Below are 16,264 nucleotides of genomic sequence, written 5' to 3' on the forward strand. Positions count from 1 at the left end.
ACAAATTAAAACATTTGCTCAAAGGAGCAAATAAATTGAATAATAAACTTAGGTGACATGTTCCAAAGGTGTGGCTGGACAAATTGAACTTGTCTTTAATAGATCCTGAATTAGAAACAGCTAAGATATACTAGTAAGTGAAGCAGCTGTGATTTACAAAGCCACACCGTTGAAACATCTCATCAAAGTTTATTGCTCAGTTTATTTTTTTCTATGAACAACTGTTGTAAGTTGTATATAGTCCATTGGTTAATCTGTCACATATTTTATCTTAGTTAAATAATCTTACATCACATTTACACTGAAATAATCCCTTTTGTTTTATTCTGTGGTTAGCACATTGGACTTTCATTTGGGAGGATGATGGTACAAATCCATGTTCGGCCTTCCTGAATGTTTAATATTTTGACAACCAACACTGCCATCTTCTTCAGGTGCTGCGAGTTTTGCCGTTATGTGTACTTGCTGCCTTGAGACCAACAAACTGAACTATTGTCAGGCTTATGCTGCCATTTATAGCTGAGGTTGATTCCCAGCACCCACTAACATTAACATTTTAAACATCTGGCTATGGAGATGTGCTGTAAATGCACTAGTTTAAAATCTTTGCTCCAATAAAATTTCACTTCACCACACTTACCTTTGTATCTGATGATGGCATAACAGCTGAAAACCAGTTTCTGAAATAAGTAACAAATATTGTAGAATATTACATCAATGTTATGTGTTTTTTCATGCATAATGTATAAAATATTCTACCAAGAAATTACAGAACAGTCAATTAGTGTACTTACAGAATAGATTTAAGAAAGGCAAATCTACATTTACAGGTATTGTAGATTTATATAAAACTTTTACAACACTGGCCAGACTACACTTTTTGAAATGCTGGAAGTAGTAGACATAAAATATAGAGCAAAATCTTATCTACAACTTGTACACAAACAAGGCTGCAGCTATAGGAGTTGGAGGACATGAAAGGAAAGCAGTGGTTGAGAAGGGAGAGAGACAGTACTGTAACCTATCTCGCCTGTTGTTCAGTCGTCTGTATATTGAGCAAGCAATACAGGAAACTACAGGGTCAGAAAGGAGAAATAAAACCATCTTAAGAATGTAGATGGCATTTTTCCACTTAGTCCGTATTTATTAAGACCTCCTTAGAGTTGCACAGGTAGTTTCAGCTTAAATCAGTTTTTTGATTGTTATAAAAAAATCCACCTATAGAGCCTGTGCAGGATACAGTGGCTGATGCACAGTGAACAATTTCCATCCAAAGTGCTGAGCAAGTTTGTTCATTTGCTCGGAAGGAGAGGCCGACAGTGTTTGCCACCTTTCGGCTTGTCAGCAATAACAGAACCATTTTTATTTTACTTGTAGCTTTATATATCACGTCCATGGTGCTGTGCCCATCATTTTATTAATGAAAAATAGATGTCACTATGTTGTGGTGTTGGGTGCTTATTACATAATATGTTGCCGTGAATGAAATTTAGCTGATATGCTGAATTTTTCTTTAGACTTGGGTGTATGTCTCTATTGATTATGCCGTGTCAGTGATAAAGCCAGCTCTATATTTCATAAACTGTTTAAGGTATTGAAATGAGATTTTGGCAAAAGATAGCATGGAAAGAGGAGAGTATTCTGCCATATGGTTATTATGCAAAACTTCATTATTTACCATGTTATTTCACTAACTGTAGACTTTTCAATGAAAAAATGTAATTTTTAAGGACTGTCGATAGCTGGTGAAATGAGAAATTCTGCGGGTTTTGGAACAACATAAGTGAAGACATTACACGTTTATTTTGTACCGAGAGTGTGCTTTTTCATAAGCTACTTTACTTTTCCTCAGTTCCGCACTTAATAAACTTAATAATCCACTGTTTCAAGATTCTCTCTCAATTGAGCCTACACAATGTGTTAGTGATGTGAGACTGTGTAAACTCCACTGCTTTTGGCAAAAGAAGCAAATTTTAACATTACTGCCTGAGAAATGTGTAGGTTTTACTCTAAATTTGCCACTCGTGACGCATCTCTGAAAGTTAACAAACGTTTAACAAGCCGGACGAAAATATATCACTGCATTTTTGGTGGAATTTTTTACATACTAACCAAAGAAGAGATGACAGATTTTTTTAAATGGCCACCATGCAAGTGTGGGAATGGAGATGCTACACTTAATTTTTACAGAAAATGTGATCTTATGCTTCAGTTTAAATCGACACTTCCCCTCCACCGCTTGGCATTTCTCCCACACTGCCTGCCCCTGAACCTCACCACTACCGCACACCACATGTGTGACCTGCCATGTGCACATCTATCAGCCACAGCATTCTGTGCAGACTGTACAGGGTGGTATCTGTTTGTGTTCGGCCATGACAGTCTGGAACAAAAACACAGTGTTCTAATGAACCTAGAGCATTGACCAAATCTTGTCTCAGATCCTGAAAATCTGCCCCACTGACAGAGACAACTACAAATAATCTTCTGTGAAAGTGAGTATAGTTAAATATATCTAAAAACAAAGATGATATGGTTATAATAGAGGGAAACATTTCACGTAGGAAAAATATATCTAAAAACAAAGATGATGTGACTTACCAAGTGAAAGTGCTGGCAGGTCGACAGACACACAAACAAACACAAACATACACACAAAATTCAAGCTTTCGCAACAAACTGTTGCCTCATCAGGAAAGAGGGAAGGAGAGGGAAAGACGAAAGGATGTGGGTTTTAAGGGAGAGCGTAAGGAGTCATTCCAATCCCGGGAGCGGAAAGACTTACCTTAGGGGGAAAAAAGGACGGGTATACACTCGCGCGCACACACACACATATCCATCCACACATATACAGACACAAGCAGACATATATATTATAATCATGAGTATAGTTAAAGTTAGATTTTGTAGGCAAAGAAAATATTCCTAAAGAACAGAGCAAGAAGTTGCATTTATATATATTTTTTTAACTCAGTATTAGCCAAACCCCCCTGAGAAAATGGACACCAAATTAGATTGGACGAGACTTTTACTACATTACGAGGACAAACAAGAAGTGGCTTGTATTAAACTCTCAGAAAACTCCTTTAATAAAGATGTCAGTCAACAACTTGGGATATTGTGGGATTCGGCAGTTGTAAGGAGGGGCAAACATTGATTACAAATATTGCCTTATCTGGTGGCACAGTGAGCTTCAGTGATGTCACAGTCAGCAACACAGCTATATAAGGATCATAATGGCTGAGAAGAATTTCCCTGAAAAAAGAAATTTAACATCTTTATGTGGCTCAAAGCCAAAGATGATTTTATTGATTCATATCACTGTGAGACCACTCTTTTGTGCTCAAAGCGTGTTTCTCGTTATGTGTACAGCACAGCATTTCAAGTTGCTGCCTTATTGTCTTTACCAGTATTGAGTACAAGTATGATTTTTCTCTCGCCCATTCTTAGAGCTATGCGGCTCCAGTTATTTTGGATTTATAATTTTTTTATTTGGCCACTGTACGTTGCATACAGTTTAGTTTGAAACTCTTGGAACCTTATAGATTTTATAGTAAATCACAGAACATTTTTTGTAGGTGTGGAAGAATGTCTCCGAATCGGACCGTCGCGATATCTATGAAGATGTTATCTTCAACTTGGCCAAGAAAGAGAAGGAAGAAGCGAAAATAATGAAGAAGCGGAACATGAAGCGCCTGGCCGAGGTACTGGACTCGATGATGAACATCCAGTACTCCACGACGTGGCAGGAGGCGCAGCAGATGCTTCTGGACAACCATGAGTTTGCAGATGATGCCAACCTGCTGGGTCAGTTCATTACATGTTCATAAATTAAAAGGAAGGTCAGTGTTGGCCATAATATTGATGTTTTATTGATAGCAGAATCGATTTTCGATCACATAGTGATCATCTTCAGTTCTGTACAAATTAAACTCAGACACCGATATCCAGTTATTGATAGTAGTGATGATGATGATGATGATGGTGATAGTAATACAGAAAAATCAGTGTAAAACAATATTGTGAAAAGCTTAGATAGACTGAAGCTTTTTTTTTAATTCATACCTCGAGAATAAATGTAGCGCTAGAAGTGTTAGTGTCACAAGCAATCTGCCTTTGATAGATTTATGCATAATAGTACCGAGATTGGAAATTTTAGGTCAAATTATAGAGAGAACTTCTTCCATCTCCATTGCTGTCATTCTCGTAAAGTTTAGATATTGTTATGGCTTTTTCATCACAAGCTCTGGAATGAGATTCTTACATGCTCTAAACTCATCCTGCTGCCCAGTTTGCTTTCTTGTTGGACACGAATACGGTCAATTATTCTTTGCTACTGAAAATACAGCTGCAGCCTGAGGCTACCTCTTCCTTCATGCTCTGAACAATGCCAGAAAAATCTTTTGGAACATGATCTCTCACAGACACTCCCACCCATTGTGTGTTAACACTTCTAACATCTGCTCTTGAAAGATTTACAGTTACCATATTTACTCGAATCTAAGCCGCACTCGAATCTAAGCCGCACCTGAAAAATGAGACCCGAAATCAAGGAAAAAAATTTTCCCAAATCTAAGCCGCACCTGAAGTTTGAGACTCGAAATTCAAGCGGAGAGAAAAGTTTTAGGCCACACCTCCAAATCGAAACAAAGTTGGTCCATTGTAATATGAGACACAATTTAGGTCGAATAAATGACGATACAGCTACAGTAGTTTGGTTCGAGTCGTAAGCTTAGCAGTTAAGCGTCAGGCGCTCCGTCCGTATTTATACGGGTACCCTTCCTTTTTCACGTGCTTCGTCTGGTTTGAATTGATTGCTTATTTTTCTTTGATCTGATAAGTGCCGTTGTCTTTGTTATAGGTGTTTACGTCACTCTAAGCTGAAAATGCATTACTGTACTGTGTCAAGCATTGTTTGTTGCATTCCGATGATAAGTGTTTACGGCCTGCCGCCGATGCAGCATGGCTTGCTTTTGTGCGCGCTACCGCCGCTTACAATTTAAAAAAAAAAAAAAAAAAGAGAGAGAGGAATCATCTCATTATCGAAACAATGGCAAGAGACTGCTATTTGTTGTTACTTACACCACTGCTCTCTTTGATAATGATCAACAAGAACCAAATAATAGGCTGCGTATGATAGAAGATGTTCTGAACAAGAGTTTAGCTAAAATTTTTCTCCGTTTGAAAATCTTTGCAGACACCTCTTTAGTACATTATATTCTGCACAGAAATTAGTCATCTTAGTTTTAAAAATCTAGTCAATAGCCGTGCTTCAATTCTGACTGTATCACTATTATGCATAAGATTAATATGAATATAAACATGACATGATATGTATATTCTTCCACGTTTGCTGTTGTCGCACTCTAGTTTCGTAGTTTATTAGGCAGACAGGATTTAAATGAGATAACAGCAAACACGAAAGAATACATGCAAAAATGTTTATATTCGTATGGTGAAGAGAATACTGCGTGTGATTCACAATTCATAAAAGTTCCTATTAGCAACCATCTCTTCTCACAAGTAGGAAAAAATTCAGAACGTAGAGTTGGCCATATTGACAAACATCCCAAACAGTCTTGCCAGTCGGATTTTCATAGTACATTGAAATGTTGCTACATTCGAAGATGAACAACACGGAATTTGTATTTACTTCGTTGGATAATGTATGAAAATGAAGTGGTCGAAACTCTGGGCGGAGAAAAAAAGCTCGTCCTCCACCTTTTTATTTTTTTATTTTTTTTTACTGACGCAGAGGTTTTGGCGCCAGTAAAGTATCTTTGTGCCTGCAAAGCATGCCTGTGTAGCGCTACATATATTCGACGGCAGAAGTTAGTTGTGGCGACACCTACCAACATTTTTCAGAACTTCCGCTTACTTTGCACTCGATTTTAAGCCGCAGGCGGTTTTTTGGATTACAAAAACCGGAAAAAAATGCGGCTTAGTTTCGAGTAAATACGGTACTTACAGGAAGTAGTTGCAAGGAACTATCTGACAGTAACCATCAGTAAATATTCAGCCCTATTGTGAACTGTTCTTTGAGAGTACTAAACGGTCTGAGATGAAAAGATTTTAAAATTTCTCTATGGCTGAGACCTTAATAACATGTGTTAGAAATTAAACATGTGCAAAATTTTATTAGAAACATGGCTGTTACAGTACAGAATAATGAACGAAATACACAAAATTTCTTACCGAATGGTGCAGCAGATTACGGGAGATCCCGATGCCTTTGGTTCTAATATACCAATGATACCAGCAATTTTTTTAGGAATGGAATGTAACAATGTGCACAGTAGACAGTCAGATCAATCCATGACTACATAGTAGACCCAGAGGAAGACCACTGCAACTGTGGTTGTAATGTCAGTGACAGTTATGTTACAATATGACTTAGTATTTTGCCCAAGAAACATTTATGTTAACGCAATCCACACAGATATTACACAAGCTGAGAGTACGATAATACTGTAGAGAGAACATATTTTCGTTATGTAACAATCCTGTCATTATTTCAGGTATGGACAAGGAAGACGCCTTGATTGTATTCGAAGAGCACATACGGCAGCTGGAGAAGGAAGAGGAGGCAGACAAGGAACGGGAAAAGAAGCGCTCAAAGCGGCAGCAGCGGAAGAACCGTGACGCGTTTGTGACGCTGCTGGACGAGCTGCACGAGCAGGGCAAGCTGACGTCGATGTCACTCTGGGTAGAGCTGTACCCCACCATCAGTGCCGACCTGCGCTTCTCCGCCATGCTCGGCCAGCCTGGTCAGTAAATTGTGTAGCTCTTTTCCAACGAGTGATCGTATCACCTTCCGTGCGTAACGTCTTTATGCAGAGAATTAGTAGTGAGTATGGTGCTTGATATTCTACTTTTGTTCATAAGCTTATTTCAGCCTTATTGCCTTCATAAGTACATCAGAAATCAATTTCATTTTTTTATATTTTACATAATATATAATTTATAAAGGTTTTTTAAACTGAATGTTGTATTCACATTCTGACGTTGTAAAAGGATGTGTGTCAACTATGAGTAAACTGTTGCTGCTGTGTAGTTGTTGGATGTTACGTTTTTTCAGTAACATTTTAAAGCGTTTCAATGATATGATGTTGCAAATATAATATGTTCCATTACTATTTTGACAGGGAATTAAAGTTTGACAGCTAGTTGTTTACTCAAATATATTGATGTGTTTGTAATCTCTGGCGTTTTGGTTACCCATTATCCCTATATAAAATTTCAATTTTTTTTTTGACTGTGTGTGGTTGGAATTGGTTTGACCATTTGGTATATCATGAGGATAACCCATGTGTGTGTTTGTATTTCAGATTCCTCCAAAATATTTTTGATTGGACTTTTTGGGATTTTGTGCAGGATTTGCAATGTGCTTCAATGTTTCAACTTCATGTTTGTCATTTTTGAGGTGTGTAAAGAAGGTCTATTGGTTGTTAGTTATTTCTTTTGTGTGTTCTCAGAAAGAAAAACACACAGTTTGCAACACTGAAAATGCACTACAAATCCTGCGCAAAATATGAAAAGTCCAATTGTAAATATTTTGGAGGAATTTGAAATATATATACACACTAAGGATTATCCCCATGCTATACCAAATGAACAAACCAATTTCAAATGCACACAGTTTTTTTAAATAAATCATTGAAATTTTGTATAGGGATAACGGATAACCAAAACACACCAACAACAGTTCCATAGATATACAATCTGCAGGAAAAGAAATATATTTGAGTAAACAATTGACTGTCAAACCTGAATTTCCACAACTGTGTAAATAATAAAAAAGAATTATAATATACATGCAATATCAAATCATCAAACAACTTTAAAATGTTACTGAAAAAATATTACAACTATGTACAGCAGCAATGATTTATTAAAAGTTGACATATGTCCATTTAAAACATTAGCATGTGAGTAAAATATCCAAGGAAAAAAAAAAAAAAAAAACCTCGATAAATTTGATACTATGTAAAATATGAATACATGCAATTGTTTGCAGATGTGCTGTTCAGGGCAATAAAGCTGAAATAAGCTTCTAAAAAAATTTTAAAAAATCAAAAAGTCAAGCAGCATACTGTCTGCTAATTCTCTGCACAATGTCCTGCTGTGACATATTATATGCTTCAGGTTCCATAATACAGAAACAGAGGTATGAGAATTCTTATGATCTATTATGCAGTTACATAATTGACAGATACTGCAAATTTGCTATGAAACGACATTGCAAGTACAATACCGTGCAGAAATAATTTAAAGATTTAGTTGATGATAAAGGAGAGAAATATTACAGTCGACAGACAGGATTCATCGTTCAGTATGTCAACAAGCACTCTGTGCTAAATTTGCAGGTATGCAGCCCGAGAAGATATTGGTGGTGTGAATAGTAACATTTCTGAAGTTACGTGCATTAATGAACAGAGAGTGTGGAGAGTACATTGGTTAAGTCACACGGCATGCATGGAATGATTTTTCGATTTAAAACTCAATATTGTTGAATTTATGAAGGAAAAACGAGAACATCCAGAATGGATTGCAGATCTTGCGTTTTAAATGGACTTGACTGCACACTCCATACAGTAAAATATTGCAAGGTGAGAAAAAACTTCTTTATTACTTGATAGGGATGCATTTTAATAGAAGATCTCATTATAAGCAGGGACACATTTGGACAAACACAGTGCAGTTCCCCAAGCTCAATGCTGTTGAAGAAAAGGGGATGCTTAAAGAATTCATTGCGGTCTTGAAAGAATTGTTTCCTAAATATTTTGGGAACATCATCAGTCTTACATCTGTTTTCGAGACCATTTTCTGTTTGAGTTGGAAGCACCCCTGTTCATGTGGAGATGTAACTGATTGATATGAAGAGTAATTCCCATTTTAAAGACAAATCCTTTTACATTAAAACTGTGCAGGATGTCTACATTGCTTTCCTCAGATAGCATTTCCACATCTTCATTATGAGGTTGGAAAAGTGTTACAATATTTCAATTCAACATATTTGCGTGAATGCCTTTTTTCGATTGTGAAACTAAGTCAGTCACGATTACACGGTAGCTTCAGTGTGAAAATCTGAAACTGTCTGTGTGTACATATGCGGGCAGTTTGTACCATATAAAAATTATGTCTTCAGTGCGCCAAAAAATGATTGAATAACACTGAAAGTGTGTCTTGTTTGTGATGTATGTTGTTGAGCAATGTGAAATATGAAACCAAGTTGTAAGCAGTGTGACTGCATTGCCTTTTAAATGCAGCACTTTCGCAGTTTCCCCCTCTCCCCTCCAAGTGATGAGACAGTGTGCCATGGTACTGGGGGAAACATTCAGCAAGGCTGATCGTCCCAGCGCATGGCACTGATTTATGGGAATGCAATATCTGTTTTCGGTTTTTTTTTTTTTTTTTAAGTAGGAACTAACAAAGATGATGACACCAAAACTTGTATTAACTTTGGTTGACGAAATTCCAAACTGTTGAATACAAAATATTCTCATAAATCGAGCTCCTGTGCTTTGAGATGAATGGAAACAAACCTGATTGTGTCACGTCAGAGTTAGTTATGGAAAAGATCTTATCATGTCCTGTGTGTGTGTGTGTGTGTGTGTGTGTGTGTGTGTGTGACTTTGCACTGATTTGCCATAGTACTATAACCAGCCGCTTAATACTGCAGTAGTCCATCTTTGGAATGCAATACAGCACTCATTCTTAGTGTTACAGTCAGCAAGTTCTTGACATTTCTGGATGTATGTGGCATTGGATGTCTAAGCACAGGTCATGCGGTTCTCTAAATTATGGGCCAGTGGTTTCTGGGTGCAGAGTTGGTGCTCAATAGCCACACATGTGTATCATCAGGTTCATATCAGGCAAACTTGATGCCCAAGATGTCAGTGTGAGTTAACTATCGTGCTGTTTAAACCACTATAACATGACTGGCCTTGTGATATCGAGAGTCCTCTTGTTGGAAGATGCTGCTGTGTGGTTATAATTAAAGTGCACTACTCACAGAGGTCCAATGTGGTCTGTAATTATTGTGTGGCAGTGAAAAAATAGAATTGATTTACGCTGGGAAAAAAAAATTAGTTCCAATTTTGGCCACCAGGTGCAAATCTGGTGCTGTGAATGCAAAAAAGACGTACGGAAGTGTTTCCATATGTGTTAGGAACAGGCTGCAGGCAGAAAAAGTGAAGCAAGTGAAAAAGGCATAGCATTGATTTTATTATTGATTGCTGTTGACAGTACTTCTTCAGTATGAGCAACGGAGGCATCGACAAGATACTGCATCCGTAAAATGACGTAATCAACAGTTGCTTGCAGCAGTTCCAGTGGAATCTGAGCAAGCCATTCCTGTATACTGGTGTTCAGATCAGGTATAGATCGAAAGTGTCCCTGGTAAACACATTCCTTCCCCAGAGCCAAAAATCGCACGGATTCAGATCCGGTAGTCTTGCAGACCGTGCATGTGGAAAACCTCTGGAGATAACAGCTTTGTGGAAGGTTGCATTTAGCAGGCCATTGACTGGATGAGTGACATGAGGTGTTGCCCCATCTTGTATGAAAACAGTGGTTTCCACACAGTTCACTCTTCCAAAGCAGGAATCACATGCTGTACAAGGAGGTCTTGATAATGTGCAGACGTCACAGTATACTTGACACGCCTTCTGGATGGATTTTCTTCGAAGGACTACGGACAGAGACTAAAGGCTCTTGTGAATCCACACCACAGAGCCATGTAAAGTGAATGGAATGGCTTCTTTGTGCACAACACCACTTTAACAGCATCCCAAACTCAGCAGTTCAGTGTATTCACTGCACCCTCTGGTAGATGTCACACCATCACATGAACAGTGTACAGCGCTAGGTTTCTACCTGGTGACCACAGTTGGAAATTTTTCAGCGTAAATTGGTTCTGCATTAACACGTTAGTGTATATATCAAGTTTCACTGCCATACGATAACTATAGATCATCATGCTACACTTATTTAGAACCACTCGGTATTTCCGTTGAGCATGACTTCGAGCATGAAGGGATGCAGATGATCTGTAGTTATGTTCACATGGTCCACAGCTGTCACGGTGCCTTAGATTACTACCACAGGTCCTGTGGAAACAGAAGTAAATGTCCCCCATAGCATAATACTGTCCCACTATCGTAAGATCTCATCTGTGGTGCAATGCACGTTTCTAGCAGCTGCTCTGCAGGATGACACATGTGGACAACACCATCAATCAACCTGGTTTAGCAAGGAACAAGAGTCATCTGACTAGGTGACACATTTCCTATGATCCACAGTCGTCTCAGAGATACCATGGACACTGCAACTGTAATTGTTGATGCTTTTGTGTCTACATAGCTTCATCTTGAGCATTGTGCACTGAACAGTGTACTCCAGAACACTTGAACTTGTGCCAGAAATGTACTTTCACCAGATCTGCCAATGAATGATGCCTCTCAGTCTTTACAAAATGGATGTGCCTCACATCCCAGACTTCTTTGACAGTTTAATCAACTACCACAGATGTTCACAACAGTAGAATGTGAACAGATGACCACCTTTGCTGTTTCAAAGTTCCTCATTCTGAGGCTTTGAACCATAACAATCTGTCCATTTACAGAATTGCATATGTCAGTGGGTTTTCCCATTTGCTGTCCATACTTGTTGCTAGAATGATTCTCCATTTGTCTCTGCTCCACTTGCAGACATCCCTTACTGTGTCGTGCCTGCAACACCACTAGACAGCATTCAATCTCACAGTGAGCGGTGGTCCTGTATTTTGGATCATCAGTGTAAGTTGACATGAATGTAAGGGAAACATGTCTGAGAGGTGTATTCTAGTGCCTGTGTAGTTTTGAGGAGAACAAAGGAATTTCAAGATTTACAGCAAGTATTTGGTTCTGTTTAACATATACATCTGTAATGTTCTGAACAAAATTTTCTTAAACTCGGATCGTTCTGTTAATGTAAAAATGGAAACTAGCATTTGCTGAAGCTCAATCTTGTACGTTTGTAAGTGAGAAGTGTATCCTTACTAGCTGATCATCTGGCATTGCCCAGTCTTATATTAGGCCAGTATTATGCAATAAAATGGTGTGATCTCTCAGGTTTTCTTGGTGTGATTGATTAATGACATGCTTCCAGAAGTATAATAAGTAAAATAACTTTCTCAAAGATATTTTATAAGACCTTTTATGGAGTATCTGGTGGTTTTCTGGAATGCTTTTATTGACATCTATATACCGTATTTACTCGAATCTAAGCCACACTAGAATCTAAGCCGCTCCTGAAAAATGAGACTCGAAATCAAGGAAAAAAAAATTCCTGAATCTAAGCCGCACCTGAAATTTGAGACTCGAAATTCAAGGGGAGAGATAAGTTTTAGACCGCACCTCCAAATCGAAACAAAGTTGGTCCAGTGTAATCTGAGACACAATTTATGTTGAATGAGTGACGATACAGCTACAGTAGTTTGGTTCGAGTCGTAAGCTTAGCAGTTAAGCTTTACCAGGTAGGCATTGCTATGCGTCAGGCGCTCCGTCCGTATTTATACGGCTACCCTTCCTTTTTCACGTGCTTTGCCTGGTTTGAAGTGATTGCTTATTTTTCTTTGATCTGATAAGTGCCGTTCTCTTTGTTATAGGTTTTTACGTCATTCTAAGCTGAAAATGCATTATTGTACTGTGTGATGCATTGTTTGTCCCATTCCGATAATGAGTGTTTACGACCTGTCACCACTTTTGGCATGGCTTGCTTTTGTGCACGTTACCGCTGCTTAAAATTAAAAGAAAAGAGAGGTATCATCTCATTAGCGAAACAATGGCAATAGACTGCTTTTTGTTGTTACTTACACTGCTACTTTCTTTGATAATGATCAACAAGAACCAAATAATAGACTGCGTATGATAGAAGATGTTCTAAATGAGAGTTTACCGAAAATTTTTCTCCATTTGAAAATCTTTGCAGACGCCTCTTTAGTACATTACATTCTGCACAGAAATTAGAGTCATCTTAGATTTTAAAATCTTGTCAGTTGCCGTGCTTCATTTCTGACTGTATCACTATTCGGCATAAGAATAATATGAATATAAACATGACATGATATGTATATTCTTCCGTGTTTGCTGTTGTCTCACTCTAGTTTTGTAGTTTATTAGGCAGACAGGATTTAAATGAGATAGCAGCAAACACGAAAGAATACGTGGCAAAATGTTTACATTCGTATTATTCTTATGGTGAAGAGAATACTACTTCACAATTCATAAAAGTTCCTAAGCAACTATCTCTTGACACAGGTAGGAAAAAATTCAGAACGTAGAGTTAGCCATATTGACAGACAAACATCCCAAACAGTCTTGCCAGTCAGATTTTCGTAGTACATTGAAAGGCTGCTACATTCAAAGATGAACAATACTGAATTTGTATTTACTTCATTGGATAATGTATGAAAATGCAGTGGTCGAAACTCGGGGCGGAGAAAAAAGCTCATCTTCCACCTTTTAATTTATTTACTGACGCAGAGGTTTTGGCACCAGTATTTATCTTTGTGCCTGCAAAGTATGCCTGTGTAGTGCTACATATATTCAACAGCAGACGTTAGTTGTGGTGGCACCTACCAACATTTTTCAGAACTTCTGCTTACTTTGCACTCGATTCTAAGCCGCATGCGGTTTTTTGGATTACAAAAACCGGAAAAAAAGTGCGGCTTAGATTCGAGTAAATACAGTGCATGCTCTGTAAACCACTGTTAAGTGCATGGCAGACAGTACTTAGCATGGTACCACATGTTAGTGTTTTCCCACACACGTTGCAGTTTTTCCCGTACAGAGTGTTAGAAGAATGATTGCTTGCATTCCCGTGTGTGATGTAGTCTAATCTTGTCTTCATGGTTCCTGCAGGAGTGATACATAGTAGAATGAAGATCTCTATATTCCTCACTTAATACTGGATCTCAAAAATTTGTATGTTTTCTCAACATAATTGGCATCTACCTTAAAAACTTCTGCCAATTAAGGTTTTTCAATATGTTCGTGATGCTTCTTCATAAGTCAAACAAACCTGTGACCACTTGTGCCGCTCTTCTTTATTTTTCATTCACTGTCCCGTGTTAATCCAATTTGGTATCGATCTTTCACACTGGAACAATTAGGACTTAGAGGTGGTCTCCCTTGTAGACTGATTGCATTTTACCAGTATCCCTGCTAAGGAACCAAAGTCGGCCAGTTGCTGTACCTACAACTGAGCATGTGTGATCATCTCATTTAATACCTATGCGAACTATTACAGTGTTATATGCAAGTATTTGTACGAAGGGACTGCCTCAAACTGTGACACACAGATGTTGTAATCGTAGAATATTACTTTTGTTCCTTTGAGAAGTGCACAGTTTTCATTTCTGGACATTTAGAACAAATTGTCAGCCTTTTCAACACTTTGAAATCTTATAAAGACCTAACTGCATCACATAGTAAGCTCATAAAAATTGGAACATGGTCCTCATTTTTATAAAAGATTGTCCCAAGATATTTAATTTGTTTATATTTTGTAAGTATAACTATAGATTGCAGTCTTGTGCAAATCAATTTTAATGTTAACATCAGACTTGAATATCTTGTTATGGCACCAAGTGCAAATTAGTAATCCACATGATTTTTTTCTCCCACCCCCCCCCCCTCTCTCTCTCCCTCTCCCTCTCTCCCTCTCTCCTCTCTCTCTCTCTCTCTCTCTCTCTCTCTCTCTCTCTCTCTCTCTCTCTCTCTCTCTCTCTTACACACACATACACTTACTTTTATTTATATGTCTATTGACTAAAGTGTTACATGTTTTCTGTAGGTTCCACACCCCTTGATCTCTTCAAGTTTTATGTTGAGGACCTCAAATCAAGGTTCCATGATGAGAAGAAGATAATAAAGGAAATATTGAAGGAAAAAGGCTTTGAAGTGCAGGTAAGTAAATGTAATGGTCTTCAGCTGTCAATGAATTGTTTGTTAAATTATTAAATTTGTGAATTATGCACATAGTCAATTTTAATAATGATGTTTGAGATACAAATTTTGCATTTTTAGTTCATTGTGGTTCTAAATGACTGTGGCCTTCTTTTGGGGAAGAGTAGTGTTCAAATTCCCATCTGGCCCTTGTAAATTAAGTCAGGTAAATGCTGGGATGGCTCCTTACATAGTCTGTGGCATCTTTGGCCTCCCATCTGTCTCCGTCAGTCTAGTACTCGTTGCTAGCCATGATTTCCAAAGTGCTATCACAGAATTACGTCTGGCAGTATATGTATTCATGATGTCTGCAGAGGAATTAATTCTTTCTCAGATGGTTTTGAGGAAATGATTTGTCTAAAAAACTAATTACATCACAGACATTGATATTTCAAAATGAACTTGTCTTCTGGTTACTCCACATAGTTGATGCTTTGAGATAAAGTAACCATGACACTTAATTTGCAGACTTTGCATTAAAAAGTATAATCACTGGGTATATTACTTTTGTAGTACTTGAGATTATGAATTTCTGTGTACAAAAGATTGCTAGATTATATCAGCTATTTTTAAAGCTAAAAGCAGAATCGTGTGTTCCCGCTGTAGAGCAAATACATTTTACATAGCGAAGGTGCACCATGCAGCATCAGAAATTGTAGATGAACTGTGCCTGTCCAACAGCATATTTATAGAATTGATATTCTATTTAATTGTTTGCCATGGGAAATGTTTGTCCATGAAACAACAACCACTTATTGTTGCTCTCAGTGATAGCAAACACGAAGTTGAGAAAAGGACAAGACAGACAAGTGGCACTACCTTTCTGTTAAAGCTATTAAATAACAGGAGTATGTAGGAGATTTTTATTTATTGGTGTCATTTACATTGTATGAAATCAGTTTATGACAAGGAAAAGAAAAAATAGAATTTCAAGAAAATTGGCTATTCCTGTAGAAGTGCTCTCTTCTGTAAGACATGTTATTGCATATTTACAATAGTCCCGATGAAGGAGGTAGACTATTTTGGCATAAACCGTTACTGAAGAAAATTTCCTTCTGAAGGATAGCCTTTACAAAACTAAAAATTACATAACTCTTAGCTCAGCACTGCAAGCTTAAAATGGTGTTGCAGACAATCAGCAAGCATTACCACTAATCTATACTAATAATAAAACTGTAAAGTTGTCGTATCAGTCTGTTTATTTGAACACTCTTAATCTCCAAAACTACTACATGGGTAAGTCAAGCATAGCTTGGGGTGACACATAGGCTCTA

At 37.7% G+C, this 16,264-nt stretch overlaps 1 protein-coding gene across 1 annotated transcript in view; it reads left to right on the plus strand.

Annotated features, from left to right (window-relative positions):
- The window catches only part of LOC126215020 (pre-mRNA-processing factor 40 homolog B), a 180,497-nt gene that overhangs the window by 106,672 nt on the left and 57,561 nt on the right, over positions 1–16,264 (plus strand). Inside the window, exons 9-11 of the mRNA XM_049941643.1 lie at positions 3,579–3,807; positions 6,519–6,767; positions 14,839–14,951. Of these exons, the coding sequence (XP_049797600.1) occupies positions 3,579–3,807; positions 6,519–6,767; positions 14,839–14,951 (591 nt within the window). The remainder of the gene's footprint in view (positions 1–3,578; positions 3,808–6,518; positions 6,768–14,838; positions 14,952–16,264) is intronic.

Source organism: Schistocerca nitens, chromosome 12 (assembly GCF_023898315.1).
Source record: "Schistocerca nitens isolate TAMUIC-IGC-003100 chromosome 12, iqSchNite1.1, whole genome shotgun sequence".
Lineage (NCBI taxonomy): Eukaryota > Metazoa > Arthropoda > Insecta > Orthoptera > Acrididae > Schistocerca > Schistocerca nitens.